Source organism: Pelodiscus sinensis, chromosome 16 (genome assembly GCF_052426305.1).
Source record: "Pelodiscus sinensis isolate ZL-2025 chromosome 16, ASM5242630v1, whole genome shotgun sequence".
In the NCBI taxonomy this organism is placed as follows: Eukaryota; Metazoa; Chordata; order Testudines; family Trionychidae; genus Pelodiscus; species Pelodiscus sinensis.
Window position 1 is genome coordinate 3,502,912 of NC_143067.1, and position 22,107 is coordinate 3,525,018.

The window sequence follows — 22,107 nt, forward strand, 5'->3', positions numbered from 1 at the left end:
TGGAGACCAGAGAAGACTAGAGCATCAGTTGTTCCCCTCCAGACTTAGACCCACCTCAGAACAATTTATCCTGTCATCTGGCACAGAAGAGAAGCTGGAAGGCTCCAAAATCAACCTGTTTACATTTGCAAGAGATGAAAAGATTTGTCGGACTTTAAAACTGAGACCTGTCTCAAATTCAATCGCTGATTCTTGTGGGACTCTAACAATGTGTGAAATTTTAAAAAGAAATTCAGTCACTGTATCGTGAGCTTAACGGAGGACTTGGATCATTTCAATGCATCGTTGGTAACTGAAAATATTAAAGTGAATTCCAATGGAGGCAAAAAGCTTCTCGGGTTGACAGATTGCTGTGGAATTAAGACTTTCACCTCCATCCTCCTCCCATTGGAGGTCATGAGAAATCTGTCCCCGACTTTAGCAGGAGCAGAATCACAAACTTGGCTCACAAAAGTACCCTATCACCAGTAAAAACCTCCCCATTACAGCTGTGCTCAGTGACCGTATGTATCTTTATGCTGTGGCCTGTTGCTAAAATTAAACAAAGTTCTGAACTGTCGTGTTGCCAATTTCTGGTAGCAAACAGTATTAATGTCACTTTACCGGGGACTATATCAACTTGTGCTTTAGTATAAATGATGGTTGAGGTAAGTCCATTATTGAGTTGTTAACCCTCAGTACTGAGGTCTGGAAGGGTTTGTGGTCACAGCTAATAGGAGTGACTAGAGCCTGATCTCTGACATTTAAACTGCAAAACCGTATGGTGCATGTCAAATCGTACTGGCTCATTTATCACACTGCCTGGTATCGGTGATGGGTTTCACAGTTCCTCTGTACAGCATGGTTTCCAGTGAGCGGTGAAAAGCAGAGTTCTGCAGCGCTCTGGCATCTCAATGGAGGAACTGTTAAGGTGCGTGGTTCAGAAATACATTTTTGCTAATTTAGAACCATGGAGGAAGTTCAGTTTAGTTACAAGGAATTTGTTGCACAGTCATGTAGCAGATAATCCCTAGAAGAGTGAGTGTGTGTGTGTGGGAGGGGGGGTAATAGGTGCTGTATGTCGGTATTTTTAATTAAGATCGTAAAACAAAGCTTCTCTCTTGAGCATCCAGTAAGAGCAACTCCATATGCAAATTACTCAACCTGCCAGGAGAGCACTCACAAGATCCCTTCCTTCCCTCCTCCCGAGGAGAATAAGAAAAATAAATCTGTTAAAAAGTGTTTTCAGGGAGCCCTGCACTTCCTGTTGAAAGAGAAAGTGGGCAAGCGGCAGTCCTGGAAGGTCAGCTAACAGGCCAGTCCTGTTTCCCATCGCGTGCGTGTTTTCAGGGACTACATTCTGCACCTTCCTTTAGGGAAACAGTATGTCTAGACTATACACGTCTTTCGAAAGAATTTCCAAAATGCTTCTTTCGAAAGAGATATCTAGACAGTCACAACTTTTTCAAAAAAGCAATTCGCTTTTTTGAAAGAGCTCACCCAATCTAGAAGCTCTCTTTCGAAAAAGCTCTGTTTGCAGTCAAGAACGCCTTTTTTTTTTTTTTTCAAAAGAGCTCTTTTTTTAAAAGTCATTCTTCCTCGTAAAATGAGATTTATCGCTGTTGAAAAAACTGCTGCATTCTTTCGATTTAACTTTGAAAGACTGCGGCGGCAGTCTAGATGCAGGTGACTTTTTCTGGAAAAAAACAACAACCCTGTGGTCTAGACATAGTATGAGTCCTTTTTTATTTCTTTTTTATGGTGGGCCCTACAATCCCACTTGGATGGTGAAAGTATTTTTGCAACATCAGCCAGCTAGTGGGAAATAGCCAGCAATGCATTATCCAAGTAATACCCACATTTCTCCCAGTAACTCCCTCCTCTGTGTCTCTTTTTCATCTCTCTCCACATGGCACGCATTGATGTAAGCTGGTTTAGTTTTGCTCTATCTGTGCAATGTGGCAAAGGGGCAAAATTAGGGTGCAGGGGCAGCTGAGCCGATGCTGCATTGCGTTTAGCTGCCGGTGTGAATGAGGATACCATGCTCAGCGCTCTGTCAGAAATGGTGGTCAAGCAGGAAGGAAGCAGGGTTCGTGAAACCCTTCTGAGCAGTTCCCTTTTGCAGTTCAACCAGCTGCACCCCGTTGTCAGCAAGAGCAAATTACTGATGTAGATAAGGCGAAAGGGAGCAAAAGATGAACCACGGGAAAAGGCCACTCTGGCCGGGGCATTGAGCAATATTCAGCGCGTGAAAAGTGACATTTGGGAAGTGAAAATAGACGCTGGTATCGGCAATGAATGTTTTTTTCCTCAAGCCCCTAAGAAGCTTGAAGAAAGACGGTTCTCTGCCTTCTCTCCAGTTCCCCCCATGGCTCCTTGTCTCCTCTCGGAGTGGATCCTAATGGTCCTCGCTACAGGTAATTAATGTGGCAAAGAGAATAACTGGTAGTGGATGGGGCATCAGTAGTAACTAGTGTGGAATAGGGACTGAATTTCCCTGGGGAGAACTAAACCTAGAAGGAAGCGGAGAGCTCCTAGCTCAAGCTGCGCCTGTGTCACAGGTTTTTGTCACAGACTCTGCCATTTCGGCAATGGAAATAACAAGCCAGAGCTGCTCCATAGCCTTTTATCCTCAGTAGCGCTCCTCACTTGTATTTTTATCGATAGAAAGGAAATGTCTGGGCATTAGGCTCACAAAAACCGTCATCCACGTGTGACCCACAAGCAGCAGGGCCTGAAACGCCAATGCTGGCACAGACCGTATTGCTCTTTGGATGTTGTTTAGAGATGGGCATAGATCTTAAACCCATCCAGATCTTAAACTCATCGAGAATTGTATTCCAAACAGCACCTCAGTTTCCTTTTGTGTCAGTTTCTTCAGTATTCTGTCTGTATTGAGGATTTTTCATGTGACTGAACGTGTGTAGTGCATTTTTAAAATGATTAGTTAATACCCAGGATGAATCTCTTTCGTCCTGAGCCCTAGGGACCAGACTAGTTCTGAACAAGAGAGTTTTCCCGAATTTGGGAAGTCAGTATTGTCAAGCAGTGTTACCGACACTTTCACTGCTTACTGGGATTTTTGGAAGATATTGAGGGGTAAATTAGAGCTAAATAACAGCACAGAACACTGAGAGCCAGGATTGGTGACTAAACAAACTTTATGGGACTCTGGAAAACTTGGCCGTGCCCATGAAAAGTGGACATCTGGCTAACTGAAATCATTCTGGTCGATGGATGCTTCCGGATAAGAGGGTTCTAGATGAGAGAGGTTCAACCTGTATTAGGGAAAAACGTTGATTGTAGGAGCCAAAATCATGACTTTTCTGTGTCTGCTATGACAGAGCGATGATTTTTTTGCTCTTTCGTGCTGCAACAAAACATCAGCCTTTACCAGCAGGGAAACAGTGATAGCAACTGTTGTGAAGAAAATGGGCACCTTAAGTCTGAGTCCATGGAGACTGACTTTAAATAAAAAAATAAAAAGTGCCAGGATATGGTCCATATTTCAGTTTTTCACAGCGTTGCTTTTTGCTAAATAAGAGGGGAAATTCAACAGTGTTTGTTTAGTAGCTACTCATGCTGTGTGTTGTGGGAGCGGAGTTTCTCATCGGTTACTCTGGCAAAGTTCAGCAGCACCAGATCTGTTAGTCAGAAGGTCTGTCTCTTTTAGGGGAAAAAGCTGAGAGGAGCTAACCTATTAATTTTGCCCAACTCTATCAATATTAAAGGTGTTAAACTTCCCTTTCACTGGGCAAACCAGCAGTTCAGTAGCAGGAGGCGATGTTGCTGACCGTAGTTTCAAATCCTGGTTTATGCGCACAGGGAAGACACATAGTTGGATGTTGGTGGAGCGTGTTGTATTCATGGGAATTCAAAAAGGAAGTGCCGCCTCGTGCTAGATCTAGAAAGAGGAAGGAGGGTTGTAAGCGCGTGGGGGAATTGTGCAGCATGTGTAAAGTGAGCTCTGTCTTTCATCCACTGCTCCGTTGACCTACTGGCTGTGCATGCGCTAAATAGAGGGGCAAAGAGAGAGCCCATTAAACACACTTCCAAAGGGTTTGTGTCACGTACCTGGCTACTTGCTGACACAATCCGGTGCACGTGCAAGTTCCCCTGACGAGCGTGTCTCACAGCAAGTGGAGCTGCAGATCCAGGGGAGGCCCAGCCCAGGGCAGAGGACCAGCCCACGGCAGCTCTTCTGCGAGCACCGAGGTGCAAAGCGAGCCGGGGATCCATGGTGCACACGCTTTGTGCTGGCACTCTGCCATGAGAGGCACAAGGGGGCAGGAGAAGTGCATGTGCACAAGAGCTGTGTCGTCCCACAGGTGGTTCCAGTCGCCACGGTAGGGTGAGCGGAGCCGTCCAGAGACACCGCAGGAGTTGTAGGCCTCAGTGCCTCTCCCACGAGCACGGGGCAGCGTGAGAGCCACTCTCCGGAGGGTTAGTCCCCAGTGTAGTTGCATCACAAAGAGATCAAGGCCGATGTGTGCGTTTGCCTGGTTCCCACAACTAAGCTCCCCTTGGGCAGGGCGCTGTGTGTGTATAACTGCCTGGAGAATGGCTCGTTGGTTGGTTGGGTGGATCCAAGACCTGCCCCCGCCCCGCACCTGCATGGCTGGGATCAGGAGGGAGGGGCTGGGCAGCAGCTGGGAGGCACAGGAGTGTTTCCTGTGCTTGGACAGGAACATCTCGTGGGCAAAAGCACCATGGCTGCACTGTGTCCTGCTGGAATCCTCGTCGGGTGGGGGCAGAGGGACACACCCGAAAAGTCCTCTCAGCCTGTGCCTTGTGTCCTTTCCCCGTTTCCATTCCTGTTGTGCCTTTGTCTGCAGGTCTCACGGCATCGGGCTCCCCGGTGAGAGGACTGGTGGGTCAGAACGTCACGCTGCCCTGCCGATACCGAGTTGATCGTGAAAGTGACATCACAAGCGTGTGCTGGGGCCGGGGCAGCTGCCCTTCTTCCACGTGTGCTCAGCCCATCCTCTGGACAGATGGACGGGGGGTAACGTGGCGTCAGTCCAGTCGCTACCAGTTAGAGGGGGACCTCACGCGGGGGGACGTGTCCCTGACCATAGTGAATGCGGCGGAAGCAGACGAAGGGCTGTATTGCTGCCGTGTGCAGATCCCCGGTTGGTTCAATGATGAGACGAGCCACCTGGAATTTGTGATTGAGAGAGGTGAGCAGAGTCTGTCTCTGTGTGTCCTTGGGGGTAAAACTCCTGCCAGCCCCCGGCCTTCAGAGCTTGTGACTGACACAGTCAATCACGCCCTGCAATGCCAGCCATGAGAGTGTGAAGCCCCCCCCTCCCCACTGCCCAAAGGAAGCAGCCTCTGCCATCCGTGTATCCGCCGCGGAGCCAGGCACGGGGAGGGTGATTTTGTTCCTTGTGCCAGGCAGCCCTTAGCAGCTGTCTTAGTTCTATTGCGTGTGGCATCCAGATGAGTGGGCCCCACCCTCTGCTGCACTCGTTAGCGTGGCACAAAGTCGCGGGTGGATGCGTCATGTCCCTTGGCAGGTTGATCCAGCGCCCAGGCTATTGTGCCTGCTGGGACGAGACATGGCCACTATCTGCAGGGCTCCTGAGCCCCTGATGACGTGGTCCCTTCGGATGCCCTGGCCCTCTCCTTTGGTCACTGGGATTCCAATGAGAGAAATCCTCCTCGTGAGAGGAAACCCGCCTGGCCGAGACCCTGCCTCACGTTTGTTCCTGCCCCTAGAAAGCCAGACTGCACTCCACACCCCCCACCACTGTCTCTTCTCCCTCCGTTTCCTGTCAGACGTGTGGGGCCAAATTCAGACCGGTCACCGGCGGGGCAGCCCCACAGATCTGGGAGCTCTACTCTTGGGCCAGGTGGGAGTTTAGCCTCTGTCTTGGCAGAGGAGGATTTAAGTGGGGCTAGGGCCGGGCACTGGCTTTGGCTGTCATCATATGGGTGAATTCCAGCCCCTGGGGAGCACTCATGGAAGTTTTTCTGTTGGAGCCAGAGCTCACCCCACTGGTCCAGTTTGTACCACCTGGCCTTAAGGAATGAGTAAGGGTACGTCTACACTGCCAGATTATTTTGAAATAGCACGTCCATGTTACAGGGAAGCCACAAAATCTGTCCAAGGCAGGCTCCCCTAATGTGGATGCACTGCCTCCATTTAGAGCCCCAGGAGGCACTGGGAAGAATAACTTAGCATGGCCGTGGGGAGGGGCTATTCCGACATAACATCAGTGGAGCATCCACACACACTATCTTCCAAAAGAGCTTTTTCAGAAGCGGCGCTATTCGTCGTGGAATGAGGTTTACCAATGTTGGAAAAAGCCCGCCGTCATTTTGATTTTCTTTCGAAATAACACAATTGCTGTGAGGATGCTAGTATTGTTTTTCCGGAATAATGGCCATTGTTCTGGAAAAACAATGCAGTGAAGACGCAGCCTAAGTGTTATACACAGCAGTTCCATCTCAACGGCGGCTCCCCTCCCACTCTGCTCTCTGACAAGCTTTCAAATGTTCAGCTCCAGTTGTGGTAACCAGCAAAATCAAACCCCCGAATCTTACCCCAATCCTGATTTGTTTTTTTTAATCTGGGAGAATTCCAGATGCTGCGGAAAGTCCTTCACTATTGATTGTACAAGGAAGGTGCTCAGAGTGTGTGGTGAGAGGGAGAGGTAGAATAAACCCCCAAGACAAACACATAGAGAGCACAGCTATGATTTTCATTCTCTCCTTTTGCTGCACTGTCGCGTCCAGAGAATAAAAGTTAAAGCAATTTTCTTCTTCTTGCAATAGACCAGGTAGGTAGGAGGATGCAGATTTATTGCAAATGATTTGTTGTTCTTAAGACACGTTATTTCTTCCATATTGCTGACTTGTCACGTGTGGTTTTTGTTTTTTGTTTTTTCATACCAGCAAAGACTTCCACTGCACTTCCTCACACGTACCCATCCGAACGTAGCTCAGGTAATGTTTAAGCCCGTATTGGTGTGTGAAGCCCTTTGTAATGGGATCGCAGAAAGGCAATAAAATAACAAGTAGTAGCTGAACTTAAAAAACAATGAATAGTCCTGCAGCAGCTTAGAAACTAACAAAACATGTCTATGGGAACATGAACTTTCATGGGCGCAACCCACTTCTTCAGATGACCGGAGTTTAAGGGGTCCAAGTTCTAAATAAATAGCAGAGAAAGGAAAGGAGGAAAAAAAGTGGGAAAAGAATAGTCAATGTGAGTTTCCATGCTACATGAAGCTGATAGGTGCTGCAGGAATATTCATTACGGTTTTTTTTTCTGTTAGACTAACACAGCCACCCTTCAGGAGCTAAACTGATATGCTGATAGAACAGCAAATCATGAAATAAGGTCCCGCAATCACTCACAGACAACTGCCTACCAATTGCACAACTTTGTTTCTATGTTAAAGATCTATTTTCACTGGCATTGCACATATTATTCCTACTGACTTTATGTTACAATGTGTGATCTCCTGTGAGCTGGCAGTAAAAGCCCCAAGCAAAGATGGGATGATCTGGAGGGGTCTTTCAAACAACCTACAGCCCACAAAAATGGGTTTGTGGTTTAATATTTGTTCTTTAAATTTTGGGTTTGAGCCGTATGAGCTCAGCTTGAACTTGAAACCAAAATTGTTCGCTTCATTCATCTGGAGTTTGTGAGCTCATAGTTTCATTTCCTTCTCAGAAAAGGAGATGAACCCTTTCTCCACATGTGATGTGTGTCTAGCTACAGAGAGTTGTATACTTATTATGGACACATCCACGGAGGAGCCACCGAAAGAGGCAGACAATTGTGTTACTTTGATGTTAAAAATCATAGAATCGATGATTCAATAGAACCATGAAACACTAGAACTGGAAGGGACCTTGAGAGACCATCAATTCCAGTCCCCTGCCCTCACGGCAGGACCAAGCACCATCTAGATCATTCCTTATAGCTGCTTCTCTAAGCTGTTCTTAAAAGTTTCCAGTGACGGAGATTCCACAACCTCCCCAGGCAATTTATTCCAGTGTTTAACCACCCTGTCAGGCAGGAAGTTTTTCCTAATGTCTAACCTTAACCGTCCTTGCTGCAGTTTAAGCCCATTGCTTCTTGTTCTTTCCTAAGAGGCCAAGATGAACAATTTCCCCCCCTCCTCTTTGTAATACTCTTTTAGATACTTGAAAGCTGCTCTCATGGCCCCTCTGTTTTCTCTTTTCCAAACTAAACAAGCCCAATTCTTTCAGACCTTTCATCATTTTTGTTGCTTTTCTCTGGACTTTCTCTAATTTCTCCACATCTTACGGAAAATGGAAAGGCCCCCTTTTCCCAAGCGAAAGACAAAAGCCACAGCAGAGCACCCCATTTTGAATCAGAGCCCTCGGGAGTGGATTTCAATTGCAGCAGAAAAGGCTCTTGGCTCCAAAGTCCCCTTCCAGAGCCTCTGCCATCCATATAACCCCAGCAGAGCCGGGCACAAACATGGTGATTTTGGTCCTTGGAGCCGGGGCACATGGCTCATGAGCAAGGCCAGGTTTAGTCACTGGTGGTTCTAGTAAAAGTCATGGACAAGTCACGAGCATAAACCAAAAGTCCCAGCTCATGACCTGTGCGCTATAGCCTTGATAAATCTCGGGGTGGGGAGTGAGCAGAGGGGATGTGGCAGATTCTGTGGGAGAATTTGAGTGGGAGGGAGGGGTCCTGCTTGGGCAGGCTCTTTACCTGGCTCAGCCCCTACCTGGAAGCAGCAATGTCCCTGTGCCTTAGCTCTGAGGTAGAAGTGAGTGAGGCAGCTCTGTGCACCACCTCTTCCTTCCCCGCCCTCCTCCCCCCGAGTGCTGGCTCTGCGGCTCCCATTAGCCAGGATCCATCGCCAATGGGAGCTGCAGGTGCGGTGCCTGTGGGTGGCGGCCATGTGTGGTGCTAGGAGCCGAGGGAGGGGGATGGCGCTACCCTGGGGATAAGCACAGCACGCAAGGGGATGAGCAATGGAGCATGTTTCTTTCACGGCTCATGAACAGCAATGCACCCACTGCTCAGGGCCGTTTTTAGCAAGCAGCTCGGTGCCCAAAGTCTCTGCCAACTGCCAGTCCTGGAATATCGATTAGTTTCCTTATTGCCGAGTGGCTGTCGCAGGCCTTTGCAGAGCTTAGCGTAACTAAGGCAGGCCGGGAGGGGGAAAGCAGCCATCACACGGTGTAATCCTGGGTCCGTCCCTCTGCTGTGCTGGGGTAAGTGTCTGTGGAAAACCAAGAAGATTGTGTCTATTTATCTTTGGGTGCTGGACCCCATAAGATGGCAGCCTCTGAGGAAACGAATCTGTGCGCCCAAGGGTTTAAAACGCGCTCACTGAATGGCTTTTCTATGACTGCGCTCTCCCCCTCCGCATCCACGGGCAGCCAATCCGCCTCAGCATGTCTCTACAGGCCACGTGAGCGTGGGTCTCCACAGCGAGCACTGTCATGGCAGCCTAGTCAGAGCAGGGCAGCGAAAGGGCCTACAAGCTCGGGCCCGCGCTCAGGCTGAGCTCAGTCAGACCTCCCGGCTCCGGCGGAGGGGGCTGACAAGTGCGCTCTTCTCGCCGAAGAGGGGGGGGAGGGCTAACTACGGATTGAGGAGGCAGAGGGAACACGGGTCCACCCAGAGCCTGAGCAGTGGCAGAGTGGTTTGCTGCTGAGTCACAGGGGGACTGAGCTTGAACACGCTGGCTCGCTCCCTGTCAGGGTTACCACCCCAGCTACTCGCTAACCCTGGGCCTCTTCCAGACTCCCCCGTTGGGTTGGTCCTATATTTAACTATTGCGAGATGCCTGGAGCCAGGGGATGGACATTGACGCAAGATGCGACAGCTCTGGCTTCTGAAAGTTTTTTGCGCACTGAGTCCTGCCTAAATGTTACATTGACGTGCTCTAGGAAGTCCCACTTGCATGAATTATGCACCCTCACTTGCCCTGGACAACAATCATGCAGTACACACTCTTCTGAGGATCTGATCCAGAGTATACTGACGGCATTGGGCAAACTCCCCTCGTCTAAGATGGGTGTTTAGTAGGGCTCTAATCATTTAAATTGAGCTGTCCTGTCTGTCTGTCTATCATCTGGAGCCGTTCATTTGCTGTAGTTGCTCAGGGAAATAGAGGGATATACTAGTTGCGAGCAAGTGAAGCACTGCCGTCTGTATTAAGTGATGTTTGTTTTCTGTTTGTGCAGTTGTTCCAAAGACCACCGTCACGCCACCATGGCTATCCATTTCCGGTTCAGAAGCACCTCAGGCTGTAAGTATCTGTGCTGTCAATTAACAGATCAGTATTTAATCGTTGCTATGGGACACTATCTGTAGTGCTCTACTTTGAGCACAGAGAAATGTTCATAAATAGATTTATGACTAACGTCTATTGGGGAAAGAGACAGGCTTGAATATCCTTAGACCAACAGCGCTAGAACAGCACAAGCCACATATCTAATCTATTTGCTGACAGGGAAACAGTCCTGATGGTTTAATTGTCAAAAGACAAGACAATTCCAATAACATCTAAGGGACCCATCCCACACTTCTTATCCCACCGTTACTCAGGCAAAATCTCACATTTCAAGGCTAACATGAAAATAAATATTTAGCTCTGGCTCATGGCTCGTGGAATTGAACATGGCAGCTCAATGGAAATAGAGCGTTGTCTCCTGTCGGGAGCATCACCCTCTACGGTTACCATATTTGAACTTTCAAAAAAGAAGACTCTCCTTAGAGGGAGTGTATCGATATCTACCAACGCACGTTGTATTAACGTGTTATTTAATTATATAGATAATACAATACAATAATATGAATATTAAAATTAAAATGAATATTAATATTAGTATTGAATGGTATATAATATATTTTATATTTATTAAATAAAAAATAAAACACACGACTACAGCGTGAGTTGGTAGATACTGATACATTACACTCTGTCTCAGGAGTGTCCTGTTTTTTGAAAGTTCAGATATGGTAACCCTAAGTCCTCAAGGTTATTTCTCCTGCACTTTCCCAGGATGCTTAAATGGCCTTTGAATCATAACCTGCCACTAACCCCTCCTGTCTGTTTCAGTGGAATGTGTCTACATCAGTCCAGCCACTGGAGCCTGAATCCAGCAGGTCAGGGATGTATCGAAACAGCATCGTTCTGTCCTTGCTAGGCCTCCTCATTTTGGCCTTGTGTATCTTCACATGTAAGTAGAGCAGAGAGAGGGGACAGCCCCAGGCGTTAATTGTCTTAGTTCTCTAACTGGACCAACAGCAGCGTGTCGGGGGATGCACTCGTCAACTCCTCCCCCTGCTGCCTGGAATGGCCCTTCCCCAGGCCTTGCTGCCTACTTGTTGGCCTCTGCTGTCATGGCTCCACCCAGTCATCAGGGAGCTGCTGCTGCCTTTGGTAGCTCTGAGAAGTATTCCCTAGGAAGTTCCCTGCAAGGGTGTACGGGGGCTTCACTCTTGGGTGAATTTGTCCCATTATGCAGTGAGGACCCCACAGTGAATTTCTCTCCCTTGATTCTTCTCCTGTCCCTGCGGCTTTTTAAAAACTTCTGTTGTAACAACCTGTTTCCCCCTATTTTGCACCATCCTAAGGCTATTTCTACAAGACTCAGAACCTGGAGACCGTGGCCAAGTAAGTGCTATTCAATCTGTCTCTTCTGTCACTGTAACAAGAGGCCCACGTGGCCATATCCTGGGTACGGTGCAGTTGTTGAAAAGAGTCCGACACATATGCTGGTTTCCCACACATGTTTTTTTTTAATGGGAGCGCCTTTTTCATACCATGCTAGATAAGCTTTCTTGCCTTGTTCTCGGCCACTTCATTAAATGAGGCATGTGCAGTTATTGAGGCAGCCATTCAGGTTAGTTAGCAGAGGCCAGGCACACATCTCTGTCTCCGTTGATAACAACCAGGAGGATGCTTGCGTGTGTGCTCAGTGAAGTGGGCCGTGTCGACTTGTGCACGTAGTTTTCACAGCAGACCCCAAGAGAGCCCCCAAAAACCACAAGCCGGAGAAGGATTGAAGTTGCCAGGCCTGGTTTATTAAGTGAAGTACAGTCATAGTTTGTCAGTAGACTCCACTGAACCACTGTGCATTTGCACCCCATTACAATGGAATGACTCTAAACATTGGAATACTTCCATTGTCCCCTGAGGCCAGTCAAAGACTGTTCCCAAAGACGCCACCTTAGATAAAGGTACAAACACATTGGTGCTGACTTGTGAGGTTGCCACCCTTTGATGTTGCCAGGTTACCACAAATCACCTTGTGATCTGATTAGACCATCTCCATCCCTCATGTATGAACCTCGACCTTTTCCTGAAGTTGAGTTGGTCTTTGTGGGGAGCAAACATTCATCAGGCTGTTCTTAGACCCTTCCCTGAACCTGAGTTGGTATTTAGGGGGAGTGGGTACCATGGTCTTTCTTTAATGAACTGTGTGCTAAGAACTCATGATAAGTCCCAATTACAAGTCAGTCTCATCCCTGGACCTGTTACCAATTAGTCTCAGCCCTGTTCAAGCCAAGGTCGGTGAGCAGGGGTCTGCTTTGCTTTATGTCAGCCACGTTTTGTCCATTGTTAGCTAGGCCTCCGGCTTCAGACCAGGTCTGTGCTATATGGGCTTACGTCTCACGTCCGCATCTCGCTACAGCATGTTCATTGCTTTCATTATTAACCAGTGAACAAAAATTAAGTAACTCTTAGCTTGCGTTGTATTAAGAAGCCGATTTTGAGGCTTTACAGTTCCTTATGAATACTCAAGTGTTAATTGAGAGTCTTGGCTCCTAAGTTCTGCTCTGATTCCTGTTTTCCTAGTGAGCTGGTTGACACCGCTAGCCAGCCAGTGGTTTCTCTCAAGATGCTGATTTAATGCTCGGGATTTATCACTCTTGCTTTGGCCAAATCACATTTTCCAGCACAAAACATGCTGGGATTTGAAGCTGGGGTCAATGAAGAGGAAAATAAGAATAGGCTGAATTAGATCCTGCACGTGACTGTTCTGGGAATGTGTCTGGCAGTTTTTGCTCCTTATTTTCTTTTGTGAGTATCATTTAGGGTTGTAAACGACCTTCTAGATTATAACCTCTGTTTTGTGAATCCTCCTACAGTGTGTCCTGAGCCGAGAGCCGGTTTGGCCGGGGGCGTGCATAGCCCAAGGTGATGGTCAAGGCGGACGTGGTTTTCCTCACATTATGCAGAAATAACACAGGATGGGTCATCCGGAGGGCTGTAAAGAATTATTGTCTCCCTTATGACTCTTCTCAGCTTGAGCATGCCCTGGGATGTAAGGAATCCCAACTTCCCATTTCTAGACACTAACCAGGCCATGAGTCCCAGTGTGACTGGGTAGAGGGGGCCACCCATCACGAGGAGCAAGAGAGACGAGGGAGTCTCCATTTCACCTGAGCAGGCAGCCTTCAGACTCCAACAGAGGGAAGAGATCGTCTGCGGGGTGGGGCATTGCATTCAGGTGTTCATTCAATGTATGAATGTCTTGTCTTGTATTGTCACAGCAGGCTCTTCTCCAACATCCTTGATGTAACCTCTGATGGGGCTCCATCAGAGGTTATGAGGCCTACAACAGCTGCATCCAACATCTCAAGACGGGCGTGCCTATTAGGCCAAACAGAGAAACGGTGCCTTGACCCTGCTCAGACTCCGTTGGCATGGACACATGCAGGATCTATGGCTGGGGCCAATGTGGCAGGCTGAAGAGAGTCCCTAGAAAGGATGTGAGGGTCGAGCACTTGTCTGGCTGAGAAACTGTAGTATTGGCCACTAAAGATGAAAACTGCACCTACTACGCTGCTCCTAAAGTGTTTTGTTGTATGTTTATATGCTTAGTTCTACCCATCAGCAAAGTTAAGCGATGCTCAGTGTGATGGCAAGACACGAGAAGTCATTCTTCTGCTCTACTGTGCACTGATTAGGTCTCAGAGGGAGGTTTGTTTCCAGTTCTGGGCACCACATTTCAGGAAAGATGTGGAGAAATTGGAAAAGGTCTAGAGAAGAGCAACAAAAATGATGAAAGGTCTAGAGAACATGAGCTAGGAGGGAAGACTGAAAGAATTGGGTTTGTTTAGCTTAGAAAAGAGAAGACTGAGAAGGGACACGAGCAACTTTCAAGTACCTAAAAGAGTGTAATAAGCAGGAGGGAGACCAATTGTTCTACTTGGCCTCTAAGGATAGGAGAAGAAGCAACGGGCTTAAATTGCAGCAAGGGAGGTTTAGGTTGGACAGTACGAAAAGCATCCCAACAGGGAGGTTAAACACTGGGATAAATTGCCTATGGAGGTTGTGGAATCTCCATCGTTGGAGATATTTAAGAGCCAGTTATACACACACCTGTCAGGGATGGTCTAAATGGGAGTTGGTCCTGCCATGAGGGCAGGGGACTGGACTTGATGACCTCTTGAGGTCCCTTCTGGTTCTAGTCTTCTGTGACTGACGGCCATCTAGTTACATGCATCACCTCTGGGCAAGCTACTGGGGGTTCAAGGCTAAAATGTCACCCGTCTATCCAAGCCTCTTCTCTCTTAGGGTACATCTACACTGCAGTGGTGTTCAGGAGACCAGAGGTAGTCTGAAATAGCTACTCCGTGTCTTTAGAACACGTCCGTGACTGCAAAATATAGCAGCCATGCTATTTTGGCATCCCTGTAAACCTCACTCCACGAGGGGTAAGGGATGTCTGGAAATAGTGCTATATTTTGAAATTCGGCGCTGTGTAGCTGTGCCAAATTTTGAAATAGCCTATTTTGAAAAAGAATCAAAATAAGATGCGCAATTTGCATAGTAATAGACTTTGCCAGTCTCTGGGCAATGTGGGAGGGGCTTGGCTCTTGCCAAGAATGGGTGGAGCCTTGGATCGGAAGGGGGGGCCTCCTGTTGGAAGGAGTGAGGCTACGGCAGCCAGCCCTCAGTGCCGCCAGTGCTGCACCCCACCTCGCTCAGCCTGCTAGTCCTTAGCACCCTCCAGCAGGGATTTAGCGCCCATGGCTGCAGCCACTGCAGCCCGAGTTGGCGAGGGTCAGTTGGAACCCGGGGCCTTTTAGATTGCTTGGTGCTGGGACAACTACCCACTTTATCCCCTTGCCACCTGTCAGAACCCTTCCCACCTCTCAATTCATTCACTGATCATGGAGCACAGGGAGAGATTTATCACCCGTGGCAAGTTATTCCTCCTTTGGGGAATGCGAGCGCGCGCCACTCTGAGCAGCTGAGAAGAGGAAGCGACAATGTTCACGCGTCCCTTTAAAAGCCAAAAAGCTCTGCACCGAATCTCTCCATACCGACTGTGGGCTTCCCACCGCCCTCTAGATGGCAGCCTGCTTTGAAATCAGATAGTTATGTAATAACTTTTATACATTGTTGGATACACAAAAGTAGAAAGTTGAAGAAGTGGGCTGTGCCCATGAAAGCTCATGACACCATCTGTATTTTTGTTGGTCTATAAAGTGATACCAGACCTTTTGTGTTTAATTTTATTATGTGTTTCGTGTTCAGTTTGTATTTACAGAATCCGGCCGTGTAAGGAAAAGCAGGACAATGCAATAAACGCTGGTACTTACACAGCGCTTTTTCATCATAAGAATCTTAACTAATTAATCCCAACGCCAACAAAAAAACAAATTCACTTGTGCAAAAAGATTTTCATGCTCTTCTGACTAAGGGCCTGATCTATTTCCTGTCAAGGTAAATGGGAGTTGGATCAGGCCCTGGTACAGTAACGACTGTTGAGGAAAAGGCACATACTACATTTGCGGCTATTTCCCAGAATGCCCCGGGTTCCCATTACCCCCTCAGCCACTGGACTGTGCCTGTGCACCAGGACATCCCCCTATGAATTTTCTCTCAGATGTTTCAGGGCGTAACTTCAGTGTAGTATCCTCATGTCCTCTTCAATGCAAAGCCCTGAGAGCCATTTCCCAATGGAGACCAGAGAAGAATAGAGCATCAGTTGTTCCCCTCTAGACTTAGACCCACCTCAGAACAATTTATCCTCTGTCATCAGGCACAGAAGAGAAGCTGGAAGGCTCCAAAATCAAACTGTTTACATTTGCAAGAGATGAAAAGATTTGTCAGACTTTAAAACTCTTTGAGACCTGTCTCAAATTCAATCGCTGATTCTTGTGGGACTCTAACAATGTGTGAAATTTTAAAAAGAAATTCTGCCACTGTATCGTGAGCTTAACAGAGGACTTGGATCATTTCAATGCATCGTTGGTAACTGAAAATATTAAAGTGAATTCCAATGGAGGCAAAAAGCTTCTCGGGTTGACAGATTGCTGTGGAATTAAGTCTTTCACCTCCATCCTCCTCCCATTGGAGTCCATGAGAAATCTGTCCCCGACTTTAACAGGAGCAGAATCACAAACTTGGCTCACAAAAGTACCCTATCACCAGTAAAAACCTCCCCATTACAGCTGTGCTCAGTGACCGTATGTATCTTTATGCTGTGGCCTGTTGCTAAAATTAAACAAAGTTTTTAATTATCATGTTGCCAGTTTCTGGTAGGAAACAGTATTAATGTCACTTAACCGGGGACTATATCAGCTTGTGCTTGAGTATAAATGACGGTTGAGGTTAAGCCCATTATTGAATTGTTAACCCTCAGTACCGAGGTCTGGAAAGGTTTGTGGTCACAGCTAATAGGAGTGACTAGAGCCTGATCTCTGACATTTAAGCTGCAAAACCGTATGGTGCATGTCAAATCGTACTGGCTCATTTATCACACTGCCTGGTATCGGATGGGTTTCACAGTTCCTTTGTACAGCATGGTTTCCAGTGAGCGGTGAAAAGCAGAGTTTTGCAGCGCTCTGGCATCTCAATGGAGGAACTGTTAAGGTGCGTGGTTCAGAAATACGTTTTTGCTAATTTAGAACCGTGGAGGAAGTTCAATTTAGTTACAAGGAATTTATTGCACAGTCATGTAGCAGATAATCCCTAGAAGACTGGGTGGTTATAGGTGCTGTATGTAGGTATTTGTAATTAAGATCGTACAACAAAGCTTTTCTCTTGAACATCCGGTAAGAGCAACTTGCTATGCAACTTACTCCACCTGTGAGGAGAGAGCTCAGAAGAAAGCAGCATCCTTCCTGAGGAGAGTAAGAAAAGTAAATCTGTTAAAAAGTGTTTTCGGGGAGCCCTGCATTTCCTGTTGAAAGAGAAAGTGGGCAAGCAGCAGTCCTGAAACGTCGGCTAACAGGCTAGTCCTGTTTCCCATCGCGTGCGAGCTCTATTGAAAAAAGGCATTCTTCTTCGTAAAATGAAGTTTACCGCTGTTGAAAAAAATGCCGTGTTCTTTTGATGTAATTTCGAAAGAATGGAGCAGCAGTGTAGACTCAGGTAAAGGGGCCTTTTTTTTTTTTTAAAGAAGGCTACTTTTTTCAAGAAAACCCAGTAGTCCAGCCATAGTATGAGTCTTCCTTTTGTTTTCTTTTTTTAAGGTGAGCCCTATAGTTCCATCTGGATGGCGAAAAATCTGGATGATGAAAGTGTTTTTTTCAACATCAGCCAGCCAGTAAGAAATAGCCAGCAATGAATTATCCAAGCAATGCCAATGTTTCTCCCAGTAGATCCTCCACTGTGTCTCCTTTTGATCTCTCTCCATGTAAGCTGGTTTAGTTTTGCTCTGTCCTTGTAATGTGGCAAAGGGGAAATTTAGGGGGTAGGGGGAATACCAAGAAATTACAGGTCACCGCAGTTTGGGGGTAAGAAACAGGTGCCGCTGAGCTGATGCTGCACTGTGTTTAGCTGCCGGTGTGAATGAGGATATCGTGCTTAGTGCTCTGTCAGAAACTGTGGTCAAGCAGGAAGGAAGCAGGGTTCGTGAAACCCTTCTGAGCAGTTCCCTCTTGCAGTTCAACCAGCTGCACCCCGTTGTCAGAGCAAATTACTGATGTAGATAAGGCGAAAGGGAGCAAAAGTTTAACCACAGAAAAGGCCACTCTGGTCAGGGCATTGAGCAATATTCAGTGCGTGAAAAGTGACATCAGTTGGGAAGTGAAAATAGACGCTGGTGTCGGCAATGAATGTTTTTTCCCTCAAGCCCCTGAGACGCTTGAAGAAAGACGGTTCTCTGCCTTCTCTCCAGTTCCCCCCATGGCTCCTTGTCTCCTCTCGGAGTGGATCCTAATGGTCCTCGCTACAGGTAATTAACGTGGCAAAGAGAATAACTGGTAGTGGATGGGGCACCAGTAGTAACTAGTGTGGAAAAGGGACTGAATTCCCCTGGGGAGAACTTAACCAGATGGGTTCCAGACAAGAGAGGTTTCCAGACCATGGGAGGTCAGTATTGTCTAGCAGTGTTTCCGACACTTTCACTGCATACTGGGCTCTTTAGTAGATATTTAACGGTAAATTAGAACTAAGTAACAGCACAGAGCACTGAGAGCCAGGACTTGTGGCTAAACACGCTTTATAGGACCGTGGGAAACTTGGTCCTGCTCATGAAAAGTGGCCATCTGGCTCACTGAAATCATTCTGTGTGATGGGTGTTTCTGGTTAAGCGAGTTCTGGATGCGAGAGGTTCAACCTGTCTTGGGAAAAAATGTTGGTTGCTTGTGGGAGCCAACATCACGACAGAGTGAAGATCTTCTGCTCTTTCATTCTGCAACTAAAAATCAGCCGTTACTGGCAGGGAAACAGCGATAGCAACTGTTGTGAAGAAAATGGGCACCCTAATGCGGAGTCCATGCAGAATGGCTTTAAATGGAAAAAAAAAGTGCCAAGATATGGTCCATATCCTATAAAAGGGCCCGTCTCTTTCAGTTTGTCAGCCTTTACCAGCAGGGAAACAGTGATAGCAACTGTTGTGAAGAAACTGGGCACCTTAAGTCCGAGATTGGCTTTAAATAAAAAATAAAAAGTGCCAGGATATGGTCCATATTTGTTTTTCACAGCGTTGCTTTTTGCTAAATAAGAGGGGAGATTAATAAACGTTTGCTTAGTAGCTACTAATGCTGTATGTTGTGTGAGTGGAGTTTCTCATCGGTTATTCTGGCAAAGTCCAGCAGCACCAGATTCATTACTCAGAAGGTCTGTCTTTTTTAGGCAAAAAGGTTGAGTGGAGCTAAAAAGGTTGAGAGGAGCTAACACCTCAATTCTGCCCAACTCTATCAATATTAAAGGTGTTAAACTGCACATTCACTGGGCAAACCAGCAGTTCAGTAGCAGGAGGCGACGTTGCTGACCGTATTTTGAAATCGTGGTTTATGCGCACAGGGAAGCAGCATACTTGGATGTTAGTGGAGCGTGTTGTATTCATGGGAACTCTAAAGGGAAGTGCAGCCTCGTGCTAGATCTAGAAAGAGGAAGGCAGGGTTGTAAGCGCATGGGGGAATTGTGCAGCATATGTAAAGTGAGCTCTGTCTTTCATCCACTGCTCCATTGACCCAGGGGCTGTGCATGCGCTAAATAGAGGGGCAAAGAGAGAACCTATTAAATACACTTCCAAAGGGTTTGTGTCAATTACCTGGCTACTTGCAGACACAGTCCGGTGCACGTGCAAGTTCCCCTGACGAGTGTGTCTCAAGGCAGGTGGAGCTGCAGATCCAGGGGAGGCTCGGCCCAGGGCAGAGGACCAGCCCACAGCGGCTCTTCTGCGAGCGCCGAGGTGCAAAGCGAGCCGGGGGTCCATGGTGCACACGCTTCGTGCTGGTGCTCTGCCACGGGAGGAACGAGGGGGCTGGAGAAGTGCGTGTGACGAGCTGTGTCATCCCGCAGGTGGCTCCAGTCACCGTGGTGGGGTGAGCGGAGCCGTCCAGGGACACCGCAGGGGTTGTAGGCCTCAGTGTCTCTCCCACGAGCACGGGGCAGCGTGAGAGCCACTCTCGGGAGGGTTAGTCCCTAGTGGAGTCGCTTCACAAAGAAGCGGCACAAATCTCAAGGCCGAAGTGTTTGCGTTTGCCTGGTTCCCACAACTGAGCTCCCTTTGGGCAGGGCGCTGTGTGTGTGTCACTGCCCAGAGAGTCGCCCGTTGGTTGGTTGGGTGGATCCAAGACCTGCTCCCCCTACATCTGCCGGGCTGGGCTCAGGAGGGAGGGGCTGGGCAGCAGCTGGGAGTGTTTCCTGTGCTTGGACTGGAACATCTTGTGGGCAAAAGCACCATGGCTGCACCATGTCCTGCTGGCCGGGTGTGGCAGAGGGACACACCCTTCAGTGACCCTGGTGGAGCTGGAGCCGGGTTTCCAGCTTACAGGCACGGTGCGGGCAGTGACTGAGATCCAGGCAAGTCCCCTCAGCCGGTCCCTTGTGTCCTTTCCCCGTTTCCATTCCTGTTGTACCTTTGTCTGCAGGTCTCACGGCATCGGGCTCCCCGGTGAGAGGACTGGTGGGTCAGAACGTCACGCTGCCCTGCCGATACCGAGTTGATCGTGAAAGTGACATCACAAGCATGTGCTGGGGCCGGGGCAGCTGCCCTTCTTCCAAGTGTGCTCAGCCCATCCTCTGGACAGATGGACGGGGGGTAACGTGGCGTCAGTCCAACAGATACCAGTTAGGGGGGAACCTCACACAGGGGGACGTGTCCCTGACCATAGTGAATGCGGCGGAAGCAGACAAAGGGCTGTATTGCTGCCGTGTGGAGATCCCCGGTTGGTTCAATGATGAGACGAGCCGCCTGGAAGTTGTGATTGAGAGAGGTGAGCAGAGTCTGTCTCTGTGTGTCCTTGGGGGTAAAACTCCTGCCAGCCCCCGGCCTTCAGAGCTTGTGACTGACACAGTCAATCACGCCCTGCAATGCCAGCCATGAGAGTGTGAAGCCCTCCCCTCCCCACTGCCCAAAGGAAGCAGCCTCTGCCATCCGTGTATCCACCGCGGAGCCAGGCACGGGGAGGGTGATTTTGTTCCCTTGTGCCAGGCAGCCCTTAGCAGCTGTCTTTGTCCTATTGCGTGTGGCATCCAGAAGAGCGGGTCCCACCCTCTGCTGCACTCGTTAGCGTGGCACAAAGTCGCGGGTGGATGCGTCATGTCCCTTGGCAGGTTGATCCAGCGCCCGGGCTATTGTGCCTGCTGGGACGAGACATGGCCACTATCTGCAGGCTCCTGAGCCCCTGATGACGTGGTCCCTTCGGATGCCCTGGCCTCTCCTTTGGTCACTGGGATTCCAATGAGAGAAATCCTCCTCGTGCGAGGAAACCCGCTTGGTCGAGATCCTGCCTCACATTTGTTCCTGCCCCTAGAAACTTAGACTGCTTCTTTTCAGACTTGTGGGGCCTCATTCAGAGCAATCGTCAGAGCAGGGGCAACCCCACTGATCTGGGAACTGTAGAGTTGCGCCAGGTGGGAATTTAGCCCTCTGTCTTGGCGGAGGAGCTAGGTGGGGGTAGGGCGAGGCACGCTCTTTGGCTCTACTCATATGGGTGAATTCCAGCCCGTGGCGAGTGCTCATGAAAGTCTACCACACAGGTCCAGTTTGAGCCACTTGGCCTTAAGGGATGACTAAGGGTATGTCTACACTGCCAGTTTATTTTGAACTAGAGGGTTCACAGTACAGGGAAGCTGCAAAATTAGTCCAAAGTAGGCTCCCCTGATGCAGGTGCACTGCCTCCATTTAGAGCCCCAGGAGGCACTGGGGAGGAATAAGGTAGAATGGCCGTGGGGAGGGGCTATTCCGACAAAGCAGCAGCGGACCATCCACACACACCCTCTTCTGAAAGAGCTTTTTTGGAAGCGGCATTATTCCTCATGGAATGAGGTACCAACGTTGGGAAAAGCCCTCCGTTATTTCGATTTTCTTTAGAAATAATGCAGTTGCTGTGCGGAGCTAGTATTGATTTTCCGGAATAACATCTGTTTTTTCCAGACAAACGGTGCAGTGTAGATGCACCCTAAGTGTTATACACGGCAGTTCCATCTCACTCTGCTCTCTGACAAACTTTAAAATGTTCAGCTCCAGTTGTGGCAATCAGCAAAATCAAACCCCCCAATCTTACCCCAACCCTGATTTATTTTTAATCTGGGAAAAGGCAGAATTCCAGATGCTGTGGGAAGTCCTTCACTATAGATTGTACAAGGAAGGTGCTTAGAGAGTATGGTGAGGGGAAGAGGCAGGATAAACCCCCAAGACAAACACATAGAGAGCACAGCTATGATTTTCATTCTCTCCTTTTGCTGCGCTGTCGTGCCCAGA

General features: G+C 48.3%; 2 protein-coding genes across 2 annotated transcripts in view; both read left to right on the forward strand.

The window, feature by feature from the left end:
• The first annotated feature begins 1,576 nt into the window (after positions 1-1,576).
• Positions 1,577-15,460, forward strand: TIMD4 (T cell immunoglobulin and mucin domain containing 4). The gene is made up of 7 exons (XM_089769441.1): positions 1,577-2,396; positions 4,815-5,159; positions 6,880-6,930; positions 10,168-10,232; positions 11,046-11,166; positions 11,564-11,603; positions 13,082-15,460. The coding sequence occupies exons 1-7, from the start codon at positions 2,348-2,350 to the stop codon at positions 13,089-13,091; spliced, it is 681 nt and encodes a 226-aa protein (XP_089625567.1). The 5' UTR covers positions 1,577-2,347; the 3' UTR covers positions 13,092-15,460.
• A 153-nt stretch (positions 15,461-15,613) lies between these two features.
• The window catches only part of LOC102459053 (uncharacterized), a 53,406-nt gene continuing 46,912 nt past the window's right edge, over positions 15,614-22,107 (forward strand). The window contains exons 1-3 of the mRNA XM_089769625.1: positions 15,614-17,586; positions 18,025-18,126; positions 20,273-20,617. Coding sequence (XP_089625751.1) covers positions 17,514-17,586; positions 18,025-18,126; positions 20,273-20,617 — 520 coding nt within the window. The 5' untranslated portion in view covers positions 15,614-17,513. The remainder of the gene's footprint in view (positions 17,587-18,024; positions 18,127-20,272; positions 20,618-22,107) is intronic.

Coding starts and splice junctions, on each gene's coding strand:
- TIMD4 (XM_089769441.1), top strand. CDS start 2,348: ATGGCTCCTTGTCTCCTCTCGGAGTGGATCCTAATGGTCCTCGCTACA. Junction 5,160..6,879: donor GGAATTTGTGATTGAGAGAG/GTGAGCAGAGTC, acceptor TTTTCATACCAG/CAAAGACTTCCACTGCACTT. Junction 11,167..11,563: donor GGCCTTGTGTATCTTCACAT/GTAAGTAGAGCA, acceptor CACCATCCTAAG/GCTATTTCTACAAGACTCAG.